We start from the raw sequence: 25,027 nt of genomic DNA on the forward strand, positions 1-25,027 counted from the left end.
AAACATTCTCCTCTGCTTAAAGGAAGCCAACTCTGTGCTATAGAAACATCCAATCCTCTTTGACTAGTAGACTGAACCACTGCCTCATGGCAAACTATTCTATGGGCATACTGAATGTTTTGTGAAGGGTAATATTGACATGGGAACAAAAAACATTAGGTGTATTTCCAGTGCTTGTTGTTCATATTCTCAAAGCAATGAGGCAGGGAAAGGATGAACCATGGAGGCTGAACTAAATGAATTATACAAATAAAAGTGGCTGTAACAGAGAGATGTGATGTATGTTGCTGCTGAATGCAGAGGAGAGAATTTGTGTTACTGTAAAATGCTAATTGCCAAGTGGAATTTATTTTCAGTTCTGTCACTATTTTGTTGTTTTAGGTCCTGTTTAATATGATTGTAGAAGTGCCTCGTTGGACGAATGCAAAAATGGAGGTAATTAAGAAAAATACCTTGATTATATAGGTATTTGTGGAAGTTATGACAATATAGTGGTTTCCAGTAGTCAGAGTTTAATCACAGTTTGGATAGCTCTTTACACATTAAAATGTGCTCTGTTAGAAAATTGGTTTGCAGTGGTACATACTCTTTCCTTGCAATTATAAAAAGTGTTGAAGTTCTAATTGTTTTCCTGGTGGAAACAGGAAAAGCAGGTGGGCACTGCTTCTTGACAATCCTCTGACTGCAGAGTGCAGCGTATCTGCAGCAGAGTCCTGGAGTACTGACTTTCAGGATGTTGTCCAGCATTTAGACTAACGCTTGCTTATGGAGTTTTCCACTCAGATGGTTTAATTCATTATTTCCACTGTACAGTGTGCTAGGCCAAGTCCTGACAAATGGTGTTACAACTAAAAGAGTATTTCTTTTGTGACAAAAATAAATACTGATTGAACATACCTACTCCTGCGGGGAGGTATTTTACAAGTAGTGAAATCATCTATAGTGTTTGTGAAACAACAGATATCACCAGGGTATGTCCTGTCTTCCTGAACATTTGTATTAATTTTGGGGATGCTTCCCAGATGCTTTTAAGGAAGTTTGAGTTGTTAACTCTTTTAATTACTGAAAATAATACCAAAGAATCTCCCTAGCCTGTTATATGAGAATTTTTTCTCCTTTCCTCAATTACAGAAATGTGTTTGCCATCACAGTTGTTACTCTTCAAGCAGGGTTACCTCAGATATTTACCCTGTATTTTAAGCTCATGATTAATTGTGGAAGCTGAGTTCTGTTTTGCAGAGGATTGCTTTGACAGTGCTACTTGAATGCTGCCCAAAGCTCAGGTTGCTCTCCTTCTACTTCTTTCAGCACATTTTGTCAAGGGTAGAAAAGTTTGTCCTGTTAGGTTCAGAAATCAGTGATTTTTGACTTTTTGGGCTTGATGGAGGAGACTAGATGTAGATCCCTAATGTTTAACTTTTAATACCCTTAAAATTTCCTGCATCAACCATTAAGGCAGTTGTCTTGCCTTGCCATTGTGTCCTGGCAGTCCCTCAGTCCAGACCATGGTAAGCTGCTGACACCTGTTATTACCAGATCTTGCCTGATCATTGCTGAGCTCCACTTCTGTCAGTGTCCCAAGTAACAAATTTGAGCTCTTCACTGTTAGGTTATGACCAGAAGCAGGTAGAATCCAGTGTATAACCAGAAATGCCTGAACCTTCGTCTTGGCTCTTGGGGAGGATTTACTTGTGGAATGAGTACATACTATTGACAGGTTGGTGTGCTTCAAAAAAGTGGAATTGGGATGGCTTTGGTGATGGTGCTTCAGGTAAATGACAGGGATATAAAACGAGTATGGACTGAGGGCTGTGTCCTTATGCAGGAAAGCTATGGACCGCTTGAGTGTAACCACTTGAGCCTGTAACGCGCGTTTTGCCACTCAGATGAGTGTTCGTAAGCAAGAGCCAAGCTTGGGTTGGACTGTGGTGCGGAGTGTCAAAAGGGTGGTTACAGTGTGAATTAGCTGTGGTGGGTAACTCAGGCAGTGGAAATATGTGTATGGTTTGTGTATGGGGTTTGGGGGAGGATGTTACTGTTCAGCTGTAGTTCAGCTCTTCTGACAGTGCTTCTTTAGGAGTAAGAATGCCCTCTTCGAATGGTAGCTTAACTTGTTCCAGATCTGTGTTAAGTTGGCATTTGGTGGCTATGGAGAACTTGTGCTTGTGAAAAGGCATTTGTATGCTGAGAGGTGATGGAAAGAAGGGATGTTTGCAACTGGAGAGCAACAAGCAGAGGGCAAGAACAATTTTGTCTGTGGCTGTCAAAGCCCCTGTTGTTGGAAGACGTTGTGCCACCATTTGCACATCTGTTGAACTTGTACTATACAGTGCAAGAACTTCTGACTTAAGTTCCTTTCAGTTTTTATGTTTGACCATGACAGTCTCCTTACAAATTTATTACTTTCTCTTCTAGATTCATTTTCTTCTTGCATATTTTACAGCATTATTTAATACCTTAATAAGCTGCTTTTTGAATATGACCCTTGAGATTCAGAGTGAAGTTATCATACTTTTAATAATCCTCAAACCACAAGCATGTGCTGCCAGATGGATCTTCCCCACTGGCTGGGTATGGAATGAATTGCTTTCCATTTTAACATTCTCCTCCTCTCTTTCCCTCTCCCTACCCCCATGCCCTTTTTCACGATCTGCTTAGATTGCCACTGAGGAGCCGTTGAATCCCATTAAACATGATGTAAAGAAAGGCAAGCTTCGATATGTGGCAAATCTCTTTCCTCACAAGGGTTATATATGGAATTATGGTGCCCTCCCACAGGTAACATTTTTGTTATAATGGTGAAAGTTTTCTGTCTTCTGTGTAAATTGCCTTGTAAATCTTGGATACTGCCTGAATGCAAATCAACTGCAAGAGGGGTGATTCTCTTTGATAGGTTTGTAAATTAGGATCTTTTTTTATGTTGAACTTTATTGTGTCCATAAATTTTGATCAGAATTTGGGTGTGGGAGTAAATATGTGCTGTGTTTTCAGGAAGGAGTTAAATGATCAAGAAATCTCAAATCTTTAGTCTGTGTCTCTGTACTGTAGTGACGGAATTAAACTGTCATGGTCTGCCATTCAAGAATACTTTGTCAAGTAGACCTTTTCTACTTAAACAAGGCATTTATTTAAAAACTCATTTAGGATTTTCATGTACTGCAGCATAAATTTTAATTGGGACTTCTTAATATCTTTAACAAAGAGGAACACAAGGGTTGTTCTTTTTTAGATTAAACCTCAGCTGCCTGACTTAACTTTTCTCTGAACTGTGAGACTTTACTGATCATGATGCATTCAAAACTTTGAGCCTTGACAAACCCAACCAATGGCTGAAATTTTGAGCATAATGAAAAGTTTTAAGCTTTCTGTGAAAAACACATACTTAAATTAGTACTGAAGAACATGATGGAGCTTGAAAAGTGTAATTTATTTTCTTTACACTTAACTGTATAAGCAGTGAAAGTTGAATCCTGAAAATCTGCTTACGTGTTTGATCCCTGGAGAGGAGATACTAGGCAGGTGCTGGAATACAGCAATGAAGTTCTTGTCTAGTCAATAGACAATGTTTCCAAGTAGGTATAGTTGGAAACCAGCAATTCCATTTAATGTTTTGAAATTTGTATGTTTCTTAGTGTAAAGCCAGAATTATTTGAAAATGTAAATATTTTCCTGCATAAAGTGCTTTATTTTGGACTTAGAGTACTTTCCTCAGGAGAAATGTTCAGCATCCCTTGTTACCTGGTGAGCTAGGGAGGGCTTGAACATAAGTGTCATTTTTATTTTTTACTGTATTAGATTATTTGCTATCGTAGCAGAAGTCGCTGTACTGTCCAGAGAACAATACTATTCCTTCCTTCTGACCTAGAGGTGAAGAGGTGTGACTGGGCAGAAGAGTAGTACTGGTGTAATGCAGCCCTAAATGAAGAGCACTTTGGAAGGATGAGAGGACGCAGTCTTAAGCTGTGCCAGGGGAAGTTCAGGCTAGACATTAAAAATTTTTTTTACAGAAAAAGTGGTTGGACACTGGAGTGGATTGCCCAGGGAGGTGGTGGAGTCACCATCCCTGGAGGTGTTTAAGGAAAGACTGGAAGTGGCACTCAGTGCCATGATTTAGTTGATAAGGTGGTGTTAGGTCATAGGTTGGGCTTGATGATCTCCAAGGTCTTTTCCAACCTAGTTGATTCTGTGAAGAATACTGGAAAAAGAAATATTAAGTTTCAATTCTCTCTTGATTCCACTTCATCAGTTTTTTGATAATGATTCTGCTTTGCCTTCCAGTATCAGTGAAGTTCTGAAGAGCAAGTTTGAGGTGGAGTAATGATCATGGACAGCAGTATAGCTCCTTGGAAAAAAAAGTTTTCTAGAATCTTTTCAACAATACTTGATGGACTCAAAATTCTTAACAGAAAAGCTTCTCAGCTGTAGAACGAGTTACTCATTACTTGCCAGTAAAAGTAAAAACAAGTATTTGTCTAGTAATTAGGTTAGTATAACTTGGCTAGGATTCCTTGCTTGTGCAGTGCTCAGAGCAGGGGTTTAAACTTGCCTCTTTAGTCTTAAACTCTAAACTGTCCTTTGGAATGTACATGTCTCAAAATACTGAATGAAGAAATACTTCATACCTAAAGCTAAAATCTTTAAATAGCTTATTGGGTGCTGACAAATCTATGTGTAGGAGTGTGGTTAGCTCAAAGCTTAGATGTTTTAGAAAACAACTTATGTTAATATCACGGTATTTAACAAGTATAATAAAAATGTAGTTGTAAGATGTCTTAGCTTGATTCCACTATCACTAGTAACTAGAAAAATCATATTCAGGGTCCTCTGAGGCCTTAATCACTGCAGTTGGGTAAAGTGTACCTGTTGAGTCATTGATGCAGGAAAAATACTTCCTCAGTAATCCTCATGTCACTTGTCCTGGGTGTGAGTTACTCAGTGTCAGTCCACTGGCTGTTTATTTTTTCTCCTTCCATTGAGCAAGCCTGTTCTCGGAAAGCTGATGTTTTTATTGTTGTTTTTACTAATCTTTGTAATTTAGTGGTAAGACGAGTTGTAATTTCAGTTCAGCTGGTAACTGATAGTTCTCTTTCCTTCGGCAGACCTGGGAAGATCCAAGCCATACAGATAAGGTTACAGGATGTTGTGGGGATAATGATCCTATTGACGTTTGTGAAATAGGTTCAAAGGTTTGTATTTATTTAATTTAATTAATTAAATAAAATTTAAATTAATTAATTAAATTTAATTTATCAAGGTTAACATAATAATTTGCTAGTAACTTTTGGAAGAGAAGGTCAGATGGAAATCAAAAAATGTGTTAATAGTGTTAGGGACTGACAGAAGTACCAATAGAGGATCTAAGGAGAGAATAGGTAAGGAAATGGTGGATTTTTAAAAAGGAGGAGAAAAGTAGAATTTGGTAAAGTCTTTGTACTGGTTAAAAGGGAAAATAAAAGAGCAGCATCCTGAAGTTCTGTGGGTGGACAGTAAGTTTTGGGTGAAGGAGGCGAGGGTTAAGATTTTTGGGGAAGGAAAAGATTTATTTCCTTTTTCCCTGTTAGCAGTATTGGAGCTAGGAATAGGTTGCTGAAAGATGAGGAGATAAGACAGCATCATGCACATTAAAATTACAAAGACCCACAAAGGAGGTAAGTTTGAGTTTATTCATGAGTACAAACAGAAGTAGATCCTCTTTTCTAGAGAAGACAGGAACCTGCTGCAGTGATGCAGAGTTATGAGCCATGGAGTGGATGGATGAAAAAGAGGTGCAGCAAACACCATTAGTAGGTATAAAGGAAGGGTCTAGCTCATGGAAAGAAAATTCTGCATATCTAGAGGCAGCAAAGAATGGAGTGATACTGTGTATCAAAAATGGGGTTATGAAATGGGTGAGTTTGAAAGAGGGATCTCATAGGATATTTAGGTAAGGGGAAATTTAACTGGTGACTTCAGTAAAAGTGACTTTATTTGGGGTAAGAAACTTAAAGATGAATTTCAAGGGATCCAGAAAGAGTTAAAAAGGCAATATTATCTGGTAGGGAGAAGGTTCCTAAGAAAATGCAAAAATTGTTGTGATGGTATTTCTGGGGGAGTGCTGTGTATTTATATTGGGATTTATATTCCTTCCTCTGTGGAGTCCAGAGGAAGGAATAGCAGGAGAGAAATTAGGACCATGAGTTGAAAAAGTAGAGAGTCAAGGGACAGGAAGAAGTTTAAAAATGAGTAAGAGACACTTCTGACTTGGAGCGTGAGGGGAAGACCAAGAAAGTGTGAGGGAACTGGGGTAAAAGGGAAGGAAGACATTTTTAGCTACTTGTCTAGTTAAATAAATGCTGGCTGGAGAGCTGAGGCTTGGAGAATAGTAATGGTGGGAGAAAGGCTAGGAATACTAAATAGGTGTATACTGGGTTTGCAGATCTATCTTGCAATTCTGTTATAGGCTGCTGGCCAAAAATGTAAAAGTATTTTTTTTGTAAGGTAAAAGAGAAATTCTGTGTGTTGTTTTCCAAATCTTTGTGGCGTTATGTTCTGTTTCAGATTCGTTCTTCTGGTGAGATTGTTCAGGTGAAGGTCTTGGGTGTTTTAGGTCTTGTTGATGAAGGAGAGACAGATTGGAAGATAATTGCCATCAGTGCAGATGACCCAGAAGCTCAGAAAATCCATGGCAAGTATTTTTGTCTTTCTTAATGCAGTTATGTCAGAAACTTGCACAGCAGAATGGTACCTGAGTTTAGGCCACCCAGGATAAGAAGAGGCAGACAGTGGAAAGGCGAGACTTTTCTTTTTTTGTTGTTGTTTAAGTCAGGTGCTTCCTTCAAGGAGGGCATATGTGCTTTCACACTAAACTTTTAAAGTGGTTTGCTTGGATTTTCAAGAGGACGTCATGCAGAAATTCTTTTGACTTCTGAAGCACAACTGCCTTAGAAAGTGACCTCCAAAAAAGTGACAAGCTTATCTCCTGTGTAATAGTGCCTATTTACCCACTTACATTATGTATTACACTACTGTTTTCCTTGTTGAAAGTGTTTGTTCCTTTTATATTTGCAGGCATTGTGTTTCATCCTGAAAAGGCATTTCCAATGTCTTTCCACTTTTAAGAGGATTGCTTCCAAAGTTTGTTGCTTAGTATGAGCAATCAGGTTTCACCTTTTAGCTTGAAAATTTGCAAAGTAAACTGCTAATGCAGCTCACCCTAATCAGCCTTGATGATGACTAGCTGTGCAGGGGGAAATATCCTGCTCAGACTTGTCCTCCCTGTGATCATTCTTCTGGTATCCAAATGAAGCTCGAATACTAAAGTGTGTCCATGCAAGTAACACGAGGTGTAACTTTGATTGCAGATGTGTTAAAACTGCAGGAAGTTAAGTTTTTACAGCACAGGTAAAGTGCAGGTTTTCTCTGGATAAATGGAAGTTTGCTTCCTCAAATGGAATATTACTGGGAATCATGAGAATTAAGTGAGGAGGTTTGTCTAAAAGTGATTGTTAGGAGACCGAAAACCATATATACCATCAGGTACGTACAATGAGAGCCTGCTCTTTGTTTGTAGGGAGCACCAAGGTGTGGAATGGCCTTTCTGTAGGAATAGAACAATCCAGTAGCTTTTTAAGGAATTGTGTTTCTCAGCTATTGAGGTTTTTTCATGGTTTCTGAATGTAAAGTATGTCACTGGACTAGCCCTTCATTCTCAGTTTTCTTGCAGGTTGCTTTCACATGGATAATACTTGACTTGTGGGGAAAGAAGGGGACAAGAAGAGATGAGGAAAAGGAAACTCTTGGGTTGATGCTGATTAAAATCATTGGGCAGATGAATTACTACATAGTGTTTATGACTCTTTAACTACTTTGACAGTTAGAGATTAAGAAGGTCAGCTTAAGGAAAGAGTAAGTAATAGCTTGCTGTTAATGTCAGTATCAATTTAAACTACTCTGTAATGTGCAGCAAAATGCAATATAAGTGTCAGTACTTAAAAGTGATTAGCACTTCATTTCTAGACACTGTTCTGCTTAAAGACTTACCTTTTCTCCCTAGCAATTTCTGAGAGAATGTGGTCAGAAAAGTGGATAAAAGAATTCAGAAAGAGTCTACTAAGTAGGGGCAAAACTGTGGCAGTTTATTCCAGTATTATTTATTATTTATTATTATATTGGGTTAACTGTCTGTGTTTGAAAGCTCTCTCTAGTGTTTTGGTTGGTTTGGTTGGGTTTTTTCTCCCAGGTAATGACTGATTTATTTCAACTCTATTACAGCTTTAGTTTATTTGGGAGGGGAGGAGTAAGACCTTTAGTCTTTAAAAAAAAAATAAAAAGAAAAAGAAGTGGGAGGAATGGGCAAACCATTGCATGTAGTTGATTCCTGTGTGCATTTCTTATCAGGAATATGTACAAAACTTCAAGAAGAGAACTATCCTGAGATACAGAGAAGTGTAGAAACATTTATCCAGTGTAATATGATTTCCCTTTGGGATTGGAGTTGCAGCCCAAGATTTACAAAAGAAAGGAAAGGGGGAGAAAAAAAGCCCCCATCTGCTTTCAGAAAACATGACTGGCTTGCAGTGTTTAACAGCAATCATTCTTCAGTCTGAAAACAAACAAATCTGTTGGAGCAGGCAGTACAATATGTCCTTTTATACTTGTTTTTCCCCCTTCCCAAAGTTGTTAATTATTTCAGCATAAAGGGATGGCAGCTACAGATAAAACCGGTCTCTCCCTCAGTAATTGATGTGCTGCTGTGTTACGGAGGTGGCCTCCTGGGGAAGATGAGGCTAAGTGCTGCTTTCTAATCCTGTCCAGTCACTTCTGTATCATTTGTTAAACATTTCCAACTGGACTGAGAATCATCACATTTGCTTTCAACTTAGTATGCGCAGAGCCCCCAGTGAACATTTGGAAAAGATAATTCTGAGACACCAGAGTGGTGATTACTTGCAAACCCCATCCTGAGCCCACACCATGTGTTAACTCGTCTTGCTCTTTAAGCACACCCCAGGTACCTGGGATATTCTTCTTCCGGGATCATGATCGTTCTCATAAGTACAATTGATTTTTCTGAGACTTCACAGAAGTCAGAACTGAGAAGTCACAACTTCTGAGTCCTTCTCATTGTTTATTCATAGCACTCCACTGGACTGTGTCATGCAGGCATTTATTGATAATACTGGCTTAAATTGGAAACCCTGCCTAGAACTCTCTCTTTCGCACAGAGCAGTGAGAAACTCTTGTTTACAGTGACAGTATCCAGGAATGATGAGCAATGCTTAGCACCTGTTTAAGTGGGAACTGTGTCATCAGTAGGAGTAGCAGGGACTTAGCATCTTCTTGGACTGGCTTTGTAAGGTAACTTGTTTGAAATAATAGCACTTAATTCTGGTGGGCTCGGGGACAGTCTCTCACCAAATACAAGCTGTATGTCAGATGCAGATACCTGTGTGAGAAAGTTTCTTTTAGACTACAGCTGGATGTCTTCAGACTTACCTATTTCAATAAGATCTGTCTTTGTGGCTGTTGTGTTTCTGCTCAGGCAGTTGCTAGGCAGATGGCTATTAGTGGACCAGCAGAGCAACTTCAGACCAAGCAACTCTGAGAAAGGACCTAAAAGCTCCTTGCAGACTGAAACACTAAATCTTGGTGGTGTAATAGGCCTGGTTGCTTTCTTTATTGTTGCTTTTTTTTTTTGTAAAATAGGCAGGAGGAGAAGTAAATTCTTGGAGTAGAAAGGTTGCTTGTCTGCTTATCTCATAGATGGGATTGAATTTGATATATTGGAGTTCACTTGTATATCTGATGTGCTTTACTAGTTTCAGGTCAGAAAGAATGAGTGACACTTTTGTGCTGTGATTTGATCTAAATGTATGTGGCATCGTCATATTGGACAAGAGGTTTTAAAAATCACTGACAGTTGAAGCAGGAATTGTGTTTGAAGCAGCTTATGAAGTCTGACTTTCAAAAGGTCATCTTGCCCTCCTTCAGCAAATTGGACTAATCGTATATGCTGGATGGCATTTTGGAGGTGATTTACTGGCCTGGAATCTTAGCAGCCATTTTTGCTGCCATTGCTCACTGGAAAGATGCCAGGATATTCAACAGCAGTTGGTGATGTCTGCTGGCTTTATTGTGCTGCCATTTGCTGGCACTGGTGCAGTTAACTGCGCTGTGTTGCCATGCTGCTTTTACAATACGCATCTCAAGATAGGGTTAAGTGATCAAACCCTAAATGGCAAAACTAAGGCATATTTGATATTTTCTACCATATATTTTTACAGACCTTTGCATGTGAGTGTGTTTATTCACAGAGAAGCAGCAGAGACCCAGAAGACCTTTGTTGTGGATTTGTGTAAGCGCTCAGTATAAAGAAATTAATTAGCTGTACCAAGGCTCCCCTCCTACCCCCTGCACATAATACACCAAATGCCTTTATATGGAGTGTAGCTGCCGCTTCCTGTAAATGTTTATAAGATGTTATTAAAAACATATGTCCTCTCTTCCCACAGACCTTGTTTAGAAAGCTTGCTGCAAACATCTTGTTTTAGCTTTGCTTGCAAGAAGCAGCATCTGTTGTACTAAAAATGGTAGTTTTGTACAAATGCTTTTGTTGCTCTGTTCTGTAAAGCCAGCTAGAATTGGGATCTGCATTCACATTGGCTCACTCCCTTGACAGAGAGCTAGCAGCACTTCTTGATGCCAGCCTCTGGAGATTTTCCTTATGGACACTGAACTGCAATGCTTAATGTGATCTGCTGTCTCTTCTTAACCCTGGGTGCTTAACTTTGGTGTCCAGAAAAATGAGACCTATGGTTGTACACAGGCAGTATAGAGAAATTCCCACATAGAGCCCCGTGGGTATGTGCTGATAATGTACCTGCGGGAGCCTGACCTTCTGCTCTGCCACTTGGAGCAGGGCTTGCTGGCAGAGATGAAACTGCTTTGGGCCATGTACATGCTTGCTGCTCCCAAACCTGCCGCTTTCGACATCAGTGTGAGTACATAGCACTAAGGGAAGATAAGCAGTCAAGGTCAGAAAAAAGTGTCTTAACAGTGTTGCAGGAAAGACATCTAAGTTGTTTGCTTTTTTAAAAATCATAATAATTTGTAGCTGTCTTCTATAGATACTAGTGTAGTAAATGAGTGTACTGCTTATTGTGATCTTTTCTTTTACTTTCTTTGCTTGATTTCTCTTTTCTGAGTGTGGTTTTTCTCCTTTCCCCCCGATATCCCAAAGAGGCTGTTTAGATTTCAGTGGAAGACAAACTGTCTTTCGAGTTTTTCTATGGTGACTTTCAGTGAACTGGGGAGGTGGCTGTTGAGTGATGCAAGAGCTTCTGTTTTCCTTGTATTTTGTATTATGTGCTGACTTGACAGCAACAGCATTGATACTTTTTGGGGGTTTGTTTTGTTGCATTGTTGCACTTTCTTAATCTGCTTACCACCAACTTCCATTATAATACAGATGTTCTAGAGTCTTTTTTTTTTAATTCAAGCTTTCGAATTTAATTTGATGTTCAGTAGCTTTCCTTTATAGTAAAGAATAGCGAAGCATAGGGATGAAGGAGAATAACTTGCAAGGAACCCAGGAAATAAAAGCAACCAATGCCCCACTTCTTAAGTCCTCAAAACCAGAATATACGGCATCCATATAATGCTGTAGTCTGATTGTGTTTAGTAATTTTACTTAGGCAAGGTATTTTCCAGTAGAGAGAGTGTGAAATTCAGGGAGATGATTCTATCCATGAAGATAGAGTCTCCATCATAAGGAGATAATGGAAGTCTGTCCCAAAGCCTATCCTAATATTTGAGTCCTTTTAAATAAGTATAAATAAAACCTGTAAGTAAGGGACAACAGATGGAGGAGTACCATGTGCCAGTTAGTAGACTGTAAAGCACTTGATGAACAGTTTTTATGGGAGCAGAAGGCAAATAACCAAGTAGGGGGAATGGAGAAGCAGAGTTAGGAGAGGCGTTTGGAACCAGAAAAAGGAGCAGCAGTGTGAGAAAGTATGCTTGAATTTAAGTAGTGTCTGGAGATGGAGGTCTGGAGTTTGTCCACTGCTGGGAGCCGAGGAAACTGCTGCAGCAGCCTGGTTTGTTTTACAGACTTGAGGCGATACTGTCTCTTCAACAAGTGTTAGATATTGTGAACTCAAACCTCACAAGAGGAGGAGATGACATGGGCTCAAGTTGGAGGAGGAATGTTCTCTTGCTTGGAGAGAACAGGATGATACATTGGAGTCCTGAAGCTAATTTGAAGTGGAGCTGCAGTTTTATTAGTGCCCAAATGAAACATTCTGCCTCCAACCAAGATCCCACCCTTTTCTAAATCATTCCTTCTTGGTTGGTCTCGCCCACCCACCCTAGTGAAAAGCTTCTTGTGCTCTTAAATATGTATTCCAACTAGAAGACCTGCCTCTAGCACAGCCTTATGTGGCCTTGCTTTTTTCTGGGATTCTGCCAGTGAAACTCCCTGATCTCCTACAGACAGATGGCCAGCAGCCAAGTTCAAAATGTGTTTTACTCTGAGTCCATAAACACGTAGCCCAGTTAAGTGTGTGCAAAAGCAAAAATGTACATAGGGTTCTTCAAGGTTTTATATTTTATTCTTTGGGTAGTGGTAATAGAGTGGAATTTGGGAGTGGCATCTATGACATGCCTGTTAACACTCAGAATGTCTTCTCACATAGGTCTGGCCTCCCAGTTCAGTCTACATATCATCTCTCTTGGTGGTCTGCTGAGAACTGAATGGTCTGTAGCACAAGACCTTTTCTCTTCTTTTGCTGTTCTCTTCAGAAATACTTTAATGTACTTGTTCAGGTTCACAATGAAATTTTAAGAAGACATTTAGGCACTTAAAGGTGGGAAGCACATGACTAGGTATCAATTCCATGGACTAAGCAACTGATTTTATAGGACTGGATAGACAGAAGAGTATCTTAGCAGAAATCACTGCCAACCAGATGCCATTAAGTGATGCATATCTGTGGGAGAAGATAATGAAGTAACCAAGCAATATTGAGAGAGCAAGAAGGAATAAGGAAGGGAGACATGAGTGAGTGACTTGCAAAACACTAGAGGAGAGCAGCACCATGGAAGGTGGCCTGAGCAGAGTGAGGTTATGAAGTAGTTGGTAGACTACAGCAGTAAAAAGCTCCCGTTTCCATCAGAAGTGACTGTGGAAAGGAAACAGAAGATTACACCAGTTACAAATTATGTGGCTTCCGGGAAGGACAATATCCTTTATTGTATCAAAATAAGTACAAAAGTGTTGAAAGCTTTTCCATGTGAACATGTTGCCAGAGAGTTAATTTGTCAAGGGGTTGATGGGACCACGCTGTTGCAAGTGACAGAAGTGGTGGTGGTCTCAAAGGACAGCCCGTTAAAAATTGATATGCCCAGCAGGAAAGGGTGTAAGATCCCAAACTGCATTGTTAATATGGCAGGATAGTCTTCAAGCAGAATGATTGTGATGTTTCATCTCTCTGTACACACCATGGCAGTGTTCATCTCTGCCTCACAAGGGTGTCCCATAAATGGCATACATTCCTCTTTGTGTCTTGTCACATCTTTCTGCATTGGGATTATAGAGGTAGAGGTAGAATTGTTTATGACTGTGAATATGCAGATACCACAAGGTTATCAGTAAAGTTAACGTTTAGAGATCCTGGCATGTGTCTGTCTTGTTTTGAAGGGGATGAATTTGGAACTATGTGAGCAAAAGGATGCCTTTTAATATAAGGTTGACAAGTCAAGCCTGTATTTTGTTTAGAGGTGCTGGTTTAAAGATCCATGTGTTGAAATTGTTTTTATAGCTATTCTTTTCATTATCAAAAAATGCTTGTAGCCCCTGCAGTTGCTGGAGGGAAGAAATGCCTCAGTGAATAACCTAGGTATTGCAAGAGGTACCTACTGAGATAAATATGGAATTTTGTTCTCCTGTCACAAATATGGTCCTTTGATTCATTGTACCTTTGGGTCTTAATTAATGAAGGGCAGGAGATGACTGGTTCACCTGCTTAGTGTGGTTCTGAAACCATGAAACCATAAGGTGCAAACTATGGGCAGCTAATGTAATAAAGTTTACTAATGACTTTGAAAGTACTCAGTGAAATCAAATTGCTGCAGATCCTTTAGGAAACTTTAAAAAATTGATGTTATGAAACCTGTGAGTAAAAATGATCAGTCCTTATTTATTTATTTTTAAAATCTTTTTAACCTGCAGATATCGATGATCTCAAGAAGCACAAACCAGGTTATCTTGAGGCTACACTTGACTGGTTTCAGTTATACAAAGTCCCTGATGGTAAACCGGAAAATCACTTTGCTTTTGATGGAGAATTTAAAGACAAGGTGAAGATAATGCAAAATTAAAAATGCATCATTCTATCACGTGGCCTCTATAATACATCCTAGAATTTTTGGAATGTTAAAGGAGGAGGTTTAACAAAAAGAATTTTGATAGGAGAGACTTTTGCATACAATTTATTAGGCTAGGATTAAATAATGTTTGCTGCCTTCCATTTTATTCAGGGAAAATGCATAGGTCATTAAAGAAAGCTTGCAAAAAAAACCATTTAGCCCTAATCCTGATGAGATTTGCACATGCATCTGTGTGTGTGTAGGTGTTTTTCAAAGCATTTTCATTCTCCATGTCAGAATAATGAACAGTTTGTGTTTTCAGGTGTTCTTTCAGTCCTATTGGTAAATTTTTCTGACTTTTTTTTTAAGGGTATGCAGTTTAAGACAATGGGTTGCAGGTTTTTTCATTTTTGGTATTTGCTCAAGGTACACGTTTTTCTGGTAATTCTGTGTAAAAACATTTGAAGCGTTTGGCTTGAAGGCTGAAAAATTATTTTCCCTTTTTTTTTTTTTTAGAAAAAAACTAATGTCTTTTAAACTACAGTAAAAATGGCCAGTGTTTGAAAGGAGATTGGACCAGGGAATAGATCTCGTTGAAGGAAATACCTGGATTTTCCAGAGAAATTGGATGTGATTTGAGTAAAATTGCTTTGCAACCTGTGTATTGCACACTCTGTGTAGATTATTCTTGGCAGAGAACCACAAGTTGCTCATGAATGATGTACATGTGTCAGCCAGTTCTGCCTTGCAGGGTGCTATCAAAGTTACATAATGCCTTCTAACCAGCACAGGCAACTTTACATGTTTTGTCTGGTTAAAGAAATGCCCTGAGTCCCCTCTGCACTAAAACTGTCTCTTAAATCAATCAGATGTGGAGTTGTAAGGTTTGATAACCTGATCTCTCCCCTGTTCTCCCAGGAACTGCTCTTAGAGGTTTTCCTGCTCTGTAGAGTTACAGTAGAGCTGCGTATCCCTCTCAGGCCATTGGAGTTCAGCCTGGTGGCACTAAATGCCCTGAGATAGCTGGTTTGGAGCACTTAAATCATTCTCAAGCATTTCTAGAGACCCAGGATGTGGCGAGGCGGCTGTGGCTGTGCTCCAGCAGCTCTGGTGAAGTTCACAATGTTCCAGTGGCACTTTTCCAAGTCACTCCTTGTTAACAAATGTGAATGTTCAGTTGGCAGCTTTTTGCAAGTCTAGCAGTCATCATCTGGACACCGAGGGCTTATTTTACTTTTAATTTTTGGAAGCTTTCTCATCCCAACCCCACCCCAAATATTATTTTTATTTTAAAGAAGCAGAAACTGCTAAGCAGCTGACATGTTACATTCTTGCAAATGCTTAGGTATATGATTGGGCATTAATGAAGTAAATGCAAACTTTGCCACTAGAGGGGAAACCCTAACTCTGACCCTGACCTGCATCTGTAAGGGTGGAGTCATAGCTCACACACTTGATCCCATTTAGGGCCTGGTACAGTTTTCTATAGCGGTAGGGATCTCCTTAGCATCTAGTGCTGTTTTCATTTCTTTCATGTAGCACTCGTGTTTTCTGGCTGCAGACTGAGGGAAAGTCCTGAATGTGTTGCCAGTATATTTGACAAATAGTGAAGTTTGTTTCTTTTCATAAAAAGTGTGTAAATTTCTCCAGAAATTTAATGAGGCCTTAAAGGAGGTGCCTTAAAATATGTGAAATAGTATGTTTTAATAAACTAGTACTATGGGTTTTTTTCTGTTTAATAACATTTTAATTTACAAAACTTTCCTTGTCATAAACTAGGATTTTGCTGTTGAAATTATTAAATCTACCCATGAACACTGGAAAGCTTTGCTTCATAAAAAAGTTGATGGAGGTACTATAAAGTGGTAAGTATCCAGCCACATCTCTTGCTCTTCATATTGTGCTAGTACTGGTGCTATTCAACATGTTGCAGCTGTCCATGAACTGCTTAGATTTTTTTTCAATTTGAGATGACAGGAAGACTCATGGGTTTGATTGATAATTGATAATAGAGCATGATTGACTAATTGCACCCTGTATGATGATGATTTACTGGTAAGTGGTTCCAGAAATATATTGATTACATCGATGTGGCATTACTTCAGCATTTGGGAAATGACCCCAGTGTGTTTGTTCAGAATCATTTTGGGAGAATCTTGGTCCTCTTATCACTGTTCATTCTGTTGCTTTGGGGAGTTGAAGTTCGTGCAGTTTATTCTGTAGGACCTTAAAAACTCATGATCAAACTCATTTTCAGTGTGAAAGGATATAGATTCATAGGGAAACATTTCTGCAAAGGATGTGGTGCCAGAGTTTGTCTGGAAATACTACAGGTATCTGCTGCTTTATGTAGGAGCAGAATTTTGGCCTGTTTTTCCTTCTTATTAGATACTGCAGGTAGGTTGCTGAAGTAACATGCTGTTACTTCCACGATCTGCCACAGAATCTGGCTATCCTTCAAGGCACAAGAGATGGGGTATACCTCACATCATCTCTGCTAGCCATCTAGGTGTTCCTCAACTCCCTTGGGAAGTGCCAGTTTATTTCTGCTGAGTTCTTGGGGGCATTTAGTTTCTTGACTGTGGTTCTATTCACTGTACCCAAGCTAGCAGCCAGAAGCACTGAGTATGAGCACTGCTTGCATTAATACAGAATACACAGCCTAGACACCTCCTCAAGATCAAAGAAACAACACCCTTCCACACACCTGTTCCTTCCAGCATTACTTTGTGGTTTTGGCTTCCTTATTTCTTGCAGATACACATTTCTGAGCCCTATATGTGATGGTGTTTTTTTCCATAAGTACTTAATTGTGTGTGGCTCTTTTCCACTGATGTTGATAAAGCATGTTTTTAATTTTATTTTTCAGCACAAATGTTCTGGTGAGTGGTAGCCCATTTTGTTGCAGTGATGAGGATGCCCGATCGATTGTGCAGTCAGTAAGGATATTTACTTTTTTTCCACCCCCTCTTTTTTTTAAATGATTAATTGGAAAAGATTATTCAGAGCTCCAAAACTGAAATAAAGCAGCTGAACCGAAATGGTCCTTAAGCAAAAATTTGAGTAAAAGGAGGAGCATAAAGGTTGTGAGGGAAATGTAAGCATTGTGATATAAACCTTTCATTGCAGTGGTCCATTTATGCTTTCTGGCAGATTCATTACTGTTCTGGTGGAGTTTTTTTTGTTTGTTTTTTTTTCTCCCTCTGCAATGCTATTTCTTCTGATCCTGAATAGCAAGATGGACCGCTGTTTTTGTATCTAGCCTGCTGTCTTCTCTGTCTCCCCTGTTGCCATGAGTTACCACCCAGTGTCAGAACTCATTGACTAGCTGACTGTAGTCCCTAATCACTAAACAGATCCTTTGTTTGTCTACTTGCATAATTAAATGCAATGCTGTAGGAGAGAGGGATGCTTATTTGAACGCTTCTTAAGGAATACCTGTCATATTCTGAAAATTAACAAAAATTTAAAACATGCAGCTTTCCTGTTCAGGCAAGAAAAATGTCCTGCATGTTTGATGCTTTCATGTGCAAATGTTAGTGGAGGAGAATTTTTTCCATTTTAAAATATGCTAGTTTGGATGCCAGAAATTAAGCAAGGTTACTGGAAATTACATGGAGAAAAGTGCCCCCAAGTATTACTTTCCCTTTTGTAACATACGCTGTGATTGAGCCTGTACTCGTGACCACATGAGTGCAGCAGGTGTTTTGCACATGTGCGTGGCTGCCAGGGCACCCAGTGTTTCGCCTCAACAGTCACAGGTAATGATGCAAGTTCAGGTGTCAAAGGACACGCCATCCACTGTCTGTGCAGTTAACATTCCAACAGCATTTCTAGTAAGAACGTGTTGTCCTGGATGCTGTTTTGTCACAAGCAAATAAGACTGTCAGTTGCAAAGAAATGTTGGTTTAAGTCATAAAGATGTGTCAGACCAAACTTTTTCCTATTCAGATACCTTGCTTTGAGCACTTCTTTAAAACTACCTCTGTGGTTTTTGTGAATATTGATTAATGAAACTGTAAGTTTGAAATGAAAGAAAAACTCAGTTTGGAATTCAAATATGTTTTTAGACATGTCAGTCACAGCTATAAGCAAGTATTTACCTCCTCTGTACTTTCAAATTTACGATAACTTTAATGAGTCTTTAAATGCACCTAAAACTTCAAATCCAAGTGTATTTGAATGGTGACAAATGTGCTAAGGAGTATTTCCTTTTGCATTCTCTGCTCTTTGTACTTTGAGGCATACAGGGTAAATAATTACTAAATCAGCACTATGCCTTATTTTGTTTCTCAATAACAAATCTTTTTTTTCCAGTGGTTTTTGGGGAGGGGAGGAAGTTAGTAAAATCAGTTCATAAAATAGATACCTTGTATCAAACTAGTGCCTTTTTTATTATGAAAGCTTCCCTTCTAATCAAATAGTATCACTTCCTGTCTTTTTTTGTGCCTCACCTTCTTTTCTTTAAATGATAGTGTTTTTGTGAAGTTGTTTCCACATTCTCCTTTCCATCATTCTGTTTCAGTTCAGTCTAAGTATTTTAATTACGTCTTTGCAGGGTGCTGCCTCTTGGTGCTTTCCAGACAGGGAAAATATGCAATACTCTATTAAATACTGTTCATGCTGCATGCAATTGCCAATCTGCAAGCACGAAAAAAAGTAAAATGGCCTTGAAATAGGAACTGTGGACAGTTGAACTCTAAATATAAGCAGGGAAGTTGACTTACACATTTTAAGCAGGTATCTTTTTGTCTAGTACACTACACTGCATGCTTTGGTTGTCAGACATTCATCTCTTTCACACTGAAGTGTAACTACGTGAGTGTTGGCTGCAGAATTTTAATGGCTGTGGTGATTTCAAATGAAAGCTGCCTGTGTTTGCAGGGGGTTTTGTTTGGGTTTTTGTTGTTTTTTTTTAAATTTAAACTAAAAGCAGATACGTTTTCTTCTCATTTATATCCATCTATTAGCTCCTGGATAAAAACAAAATAACGAAAGCTGAAGCAGAGATCTTGTATGCAGTACAGTGAGAAACGTATTTCAGCTACTGCAAAATTTCTGAGATACTTCTGCAGTGAGAACTGGTTCCCTACAATTCTTTTTCCAGATTCTAGTTGCAGCACCTTTGAGCTGGTAATTTAATTACCTTAAATCAGATATATTGAGTTTTCAAAAAACAAAACAAGAAAACCCCAAAGAAGACACCAAAAAGGCAATACTCAGTTTTCATGGTGAGCAAGAGAACTGTAACAGAACCAAATGGAAAACATTCAAATCCTTACCAAATGCTTATCTAGTGTGTACTAATCAGAATTTCCTATAGATTTTGACTGGGTAGTTCCCAAGATAGTCCAGTTGATTTCAGAATTATTTGACCTTTTGTTACTTTACAGATGGGGAACTAGAACGGCTTGTCTGGGTTGGGGAATTTCCACTCCACTGAGTGAAGTTTCTAGATGGTTGGCATGTGTACTGTCATTTGTACTGGGGGCAAACTAAGAATGATTCCACAGCAGGTGAATTGCCATGACCAGTCAGTTCCAAAGAGATAGAAGAGAGTCTGTGCATATAATAAGAGTACATACGGAACTTTTGAACCAGCCAAAATTACACCAGACCCCTGCAACTACAAATCTCGTTGAATTTTAACACTACATGGTGAAAATCTCTCACGTTCTCTAGGCTCTGAAAGTTGTTTCATCTCTGTCTCAGCTCCAGTATATGTTGCACACAAACCCAGGAGGAATAGAGCTTTGTAGATGAATGTGTTAGTGCTAAGATACACTGTTTATTTCAGGCTTTTAAGTGTTGCCATCTGTAAAACTGACCAGTCAAGTCAAGCCAAGCCTTTGTTTAATATTAATCCTAAGAATTGCTTGCTCTGTGAAGAAGCTGCTGAGGACTTTGGAAGTTGGAAAATCTCCAAGACAATCTATATATAGTTAGTAGAGCAGTGTTTCTCAGACTCATCACATAATTCTCTCCTTATAATACTGGAAAGTGAACTAGGAAAGCTTTGCTAGATGATGTCTCTTTTGAGAAAAAGCAGAACAGTGTTTTACAGGGGAAAATATTTGACTTTTCCTGATAATTTAAAAAAATCTCCAACCAAATTTGAATCTGTATATTTACTAACGTGTTTTGAATAACTCAGATCTAAGCAGGAAAGTTGGTTGACTGCCTTTCTCCCTACATGCTTTCTGTGAGGACATTTCCATTTGGGATTTAGTAAAGGTAGAATTTTCTGTACAGTGGCCAGTCGTGAAACAAAAGGTTGGTGGGGTTGTTAGTCTGGAGTATATTTTTATTAATGAATTCATTTATTTGGCTTTTAAATGGTGTTCCAGATGAAAGTGTTGTGTAGTGAAGAGATTGCTGGTTCAGTGGGATGGGATTTTGATCTGGCCCTGGTAGGAAAATACTGAGTCCTTATCTCAAGCTTTTTGAGGAATTATCCCAGAAGTGGCAGGCATCTGCTTGTACATGGCGACCCCTGGTTCTCCCTGCCTTATGAAATAAAGCTTGGGTTTTGCTGGAAAGAGAAGGGATAGTCTGGTGATATGTGTTATGTTTGTCATACTGGTACCTCCTTTCAGACCAGTCACATAGCCCCCCTGTGCTGGTAATTACCCTGGGTAAATGGGGAAGAAGAATCCTGCTTCTCCCTTCCCTCCTCACAGGCTTTGTTCTGCTCTTCAGTGTTCAGGGCCTTGTGCGTGCTCAGATGCAGGCAGGCTGTGTCACATCAGTGCAGCTCAGCCCGAGTGCTGCTGTGCTAAGGAAGGACAGTGGAAAATGGTTGCCTCCTCATCGTGCGGCAGGGTGATTCCAGATACATTAAAAGCATCTTTAATTTTGCCTTTTAAGTTACAGGACAAGACAGGCTGTGCACTACTGTGATCGAATAGTGGCATATCCAGCTTTGAAATGCCAGACCTGAATTTTAAAACAAATGGTCACTTTCCAGAGGACTGAATTATTCTGTTGAAATGGAATTGTAAAAGAGTATCATCACACTTTTATTTTAAATTGTTTGCGTGTGTTTAATATAAATTGTGTGTGTATGTATTCACATGCATACCTGATAGTGAAATGTGTAGTAACTGTGCAGCAGTTAGTAAACAACAAATCCTGTTATTCTCAATCTGTCACTCATCGTTCATGTGCTTGCTTTGTCATTTATGAGCAACAAAGAAATTTGTACAGTGGGGGTGAGAATGGGGGTGAGAAAGCTGCAAGGTAGAATATTGCCCTGGGGGGACAACAGAAAGTTCTGGTTTTGTTAATATCTCTTGACTTGAGCATTAAAATGCCTTTGAGTTTGGGTGCTGTCTGTGAAACCTTAAGTAAATACTGATATATTGGTTTGGGGGGTTTTCCCTTTCTTTTTTTTTTTTTTTTCTCTTTTTTAGGCACCAGCATTTATGAATGGAGATTCTGTTTCCCCAGAAGGTATCTTTTTTCTTAGATGTCATGTGACTTCTCTTAATTGCTGACTTTAAAAATTGACATGAAAACTGTTTTGTTGAAAAAAGGCAGTTTCGTGTGTATGTAAATGATAGAAGTTACATCCTGTCGTATGGTATTGCCTGTCTTCTGTTAAATGGAACATGAACAGAAATTCATAGATGGTTTGTGGGAGAAGTTTACTTTCGAGTGAAAGTGTAGTCCACAAAAAAAGATAAGAAGACAAAATTTTTCTCTTACTGATTGTGCAAGGCAAATGCATCACATTTATCCTTTTTAAAGGAGATAGGTTGCTTTGCCTTAGGTTTTGTTATTCCTAACAGTAGCTAACTAACCAAATAAATAGCTCCTTTTCCTAAAACTGACATAACCATTACCTACTTTTCAAGTGTAAGTTCTAAAGACAAAATTTTATCTTTTCACTGTTACGACTATTTTTCATGTTAACAGAACATGTGTTTTTCTTTAAGAAATAAGAATGCATCCTACATTTTCAGTTTTAATTACTTTAAAAAAAGATTTTTCTACTGGCAAGAACTATAGAGAAGACATACGTGCTTTTTGAGATGGAGGGAATTACAGAAATACTAAGTTAAACTTAGTCATGAGCCGAGTTCCAAACTGTTTGAGAAGCAACATCTGTGTAGCCCATGTCATGGGAAAGCAAGTTGCATTCCATTTGCCTTTATATGGCATGCCAATAAATAGCATTTATTTTCCAAAGTATTAGATCTCAGACCTCTGACAGACAACTGAACATAATCTGCCTGATCCTTGATGTTTTCCAGGGATGGTCACAACAATGTTGTAATTTGTTGCAGGATTGTTTCAGCCAAACTGTTAAAATGAACAGATACGATTTTGAGGCCATGCTTTTCACAGGGTGGGGATAGAGCTGACACAGTAGTATTGTTATGGGAGGGAAGGTAGCTAGAAGGGCAGAATGTTGTTTTTTCAAGTGTTTGTGTATGGCTGGTTGTATAGAACTAATGTCACTCTTGTAATTTTTTTGTTTGTTTTAGTTGATTCCTGGTACTTTTTTCCCAAGTGATCATCAAGGTCTTCTGAAAGTGCATCATCAAATCTTAAAAGTCATCCCTTTTTTTGAAGACTGGCAAAAGCACTTGATTGTTGGATTCCTGTTGAAACAACCTTTCAACTTGTGTAAACCTTCTCTCATGTAAATAAACACTGCCATTACAAAATGAATGTTTCCTTTCTATGTCTGTGTAGGGTGGAGCAGAGGGAAGAGGAGGGGCTTGCTTGCTTGCTTGTTTCTGAATCTCAGAACTCCAGAACTGTGCTTATCCACTCATGAAGCATACCAAATGAGATGAGAGATAAGTTGTCTTCAACCCTGTTCTCCAGATTCTGGAATAATCAAGCCATTGGGTGCAGAGCAGATGGTGCTAATTTTTGTCTCAGGGCTTTTCTGGCCACCCTAACTGTAATCTGTTTCAAGTCAACGGTAATCTTTATGTATGAGGTTTAGGAGTTTACCACGTTCTTTGCTAGGTGACTGTTTCCCAAGTTGCATTCACTTTTGTGCCCAGTTGTCTCTGCAGGCTTCATAGAGTTAGGGACACAGCATACTTGCTTTTAAAAAAATACAACATTCCTCCAAAGATTAATTCAACTAGGAAGGGCTAATGCCATAACAGTTGAAGTAAGGATGCACGTGTGCTCTCTGTTCTACATCCTGTTTTGATAACTTGGGTGTTTCATCACACAGGAAGGATTTTCCTTATGGAAAGCTTCCATTTATAGAATTGTGTATGCTTTTGACAGTTATTTGCTCAATGAGACAAGATTAATAAAATGTACAGAGCTGAGCTTTGTGCTTTCATGGTAAAAATACCTGCCATTTTTTCCTACTGCAGGATTATGTCTGGCCTATCTGTACCACAGTGTTCATTAAAGACAAAAAAGGCAGCTATGAAGTAGAAAGAGAGGAAATGATAATATAGACAGGCAGCTTTATCCAGCTTGTTACTGAGACCAAAGGTGAGCATTGTCTGCTTTGTACAATGACGGAAACAGAAGGTTAATGCTGCTGACACGGGGTGGAAATGGAAGACAAAGAACTGCAAAAGTTAGGCTGTGGTTTGCCAGAGAGGACTGACTTTTCCTTACAAAGAGTAAGTTTTTAGTAAGAAAGCTTTCACCTTTGGGAATGTTTCTTTGGTTTTATGATACAATTTCCCTAATTTAGACTCCTCTAGTGAATTGTTTAGTGTACAAGCCCCAGTCACTTTGGAGATCTCAGTCTGGGCCTCAGCACTTAGGAGATGAAGTTCTCCCATCTGCATAGAGTTTTGCATTGTTTTATATACAGAGTTTAGGTATGATATGAGAAATGCAACATAACCCTCAGATATTAAGGACTACTTTTATTTTTTGTAGCCAAGAAACATGTTGCATCCAACATACATTTACAGTATTGATTTCCCATACTTTATTTTATAATTTAGAATTCTAAGTTCATGCAGCATTATACCCCCAGGTTTTCATAAACAGACGAAATGTTTCTTGAGTGCCTTGTGTTCGCAAGATTCCTCTGGTTAGAGGTAAGCTCTTGTAGGTTGCAGAACAGCTGCTGTATTTGCCCATATAGTAGTACACCTAGGAAGCTTGCTGTTTTGTGAAGTGCTTAAGGACAGCTGAACAATGAAGGGCACTGTGTAAAATCAAATTGTTTTCCTGTGCTGAACTATGAGGGGTAGGCCACAAGTTACTTCATTTTTACTTCAAGTAAATTTTAGCAGTATTCTTTAATTTCTAAGTATATTTATGGAATGTGGTTATGAATCTCAGAAGCAAAAACAAATTTCTAAATCAGATAAGGCTTTGTGCAAGGAAATAACAAATAGTACTTGGGAAAACTGAAAACTGAAGTGATCAGAGATGCCTAATACTACCATAAATATGAAAATGTTAAAGTATTTCTTACATATTGAGTATGTAAACAGATGACTGTCATGGTGAAAGTAGTCTGATGGAAAGTGTTCATGTTCATTCTCTGAAGATTTTTCCCAGGTGGGATACAAAGATGTGCTGTTACACGTAGCCTTGCTGCCAGAATGCACTGAATGCCACCAATGTGGGTTTCGGAAATTAACCATAATCAAAGAGCTGTAGACAGAATGTCTGCTTATAGGAGGATTAGAGGGATGGGACAGAAACTAGAATACATTTTTCAGATCCTAGGGAAAAA

At 38.9% G+C, this 25,027-nt stretch overlaps 1 protein-coding gene across 1 annotated transcript in view; it reads left to right on the top strand.

Annotated features, from left to right (window-relative positions):
* PPA2 (inorganic pyrophosphatase 2) overlaps positions 1 to 23,022 on the top strand; it is a 34,548-nt gene extending 11,526 nt beyond the window's left edge. Inside the window, 9 exon segments of the mRNA XM_010411701.3 lie at positions 382 to 435; positions 2,659 to 2,778; positions 5,100 to 5,186; positions 6,538 to 6,664; positions 14,210 to 14,337; positions 16,126 to 16,211; positions 17,216 to 17,285; positions 21,759 to 21,798; positions 22,836 to 23,022. Coding sequence (XP_010410003.2) covers positions 382 to 435; positions 2,659 to 2,778; positions 5,100 to 5,186; positions 6,538 to 6,664; positions 14,210 to 14,337; positions 16,126 to 16,211; positions 17,216 to 17,285; positions 21,759 to 21,798; positions 22,836 to 22,864 — 741 coding nt within the window. The 3' untranslated portion in view covers positions 22,865 to 23,022.
* Positions 23,023 to 25,027: the final 2,005 nt, after the last annotated feature.

This window comes from Corvus cornix, chromosome 4, assembly GCF_000738735.6.
Source record: "Corvus cornix cornix isolate S_Up_H32 chromosome 4, ASM73873v5, whole genome shotgun sequence".
NCBI lineage: Eukaryota > Metazoa > Chordata > Aves > Passeriformes > Corvidae > Corvus > Corvus cornix.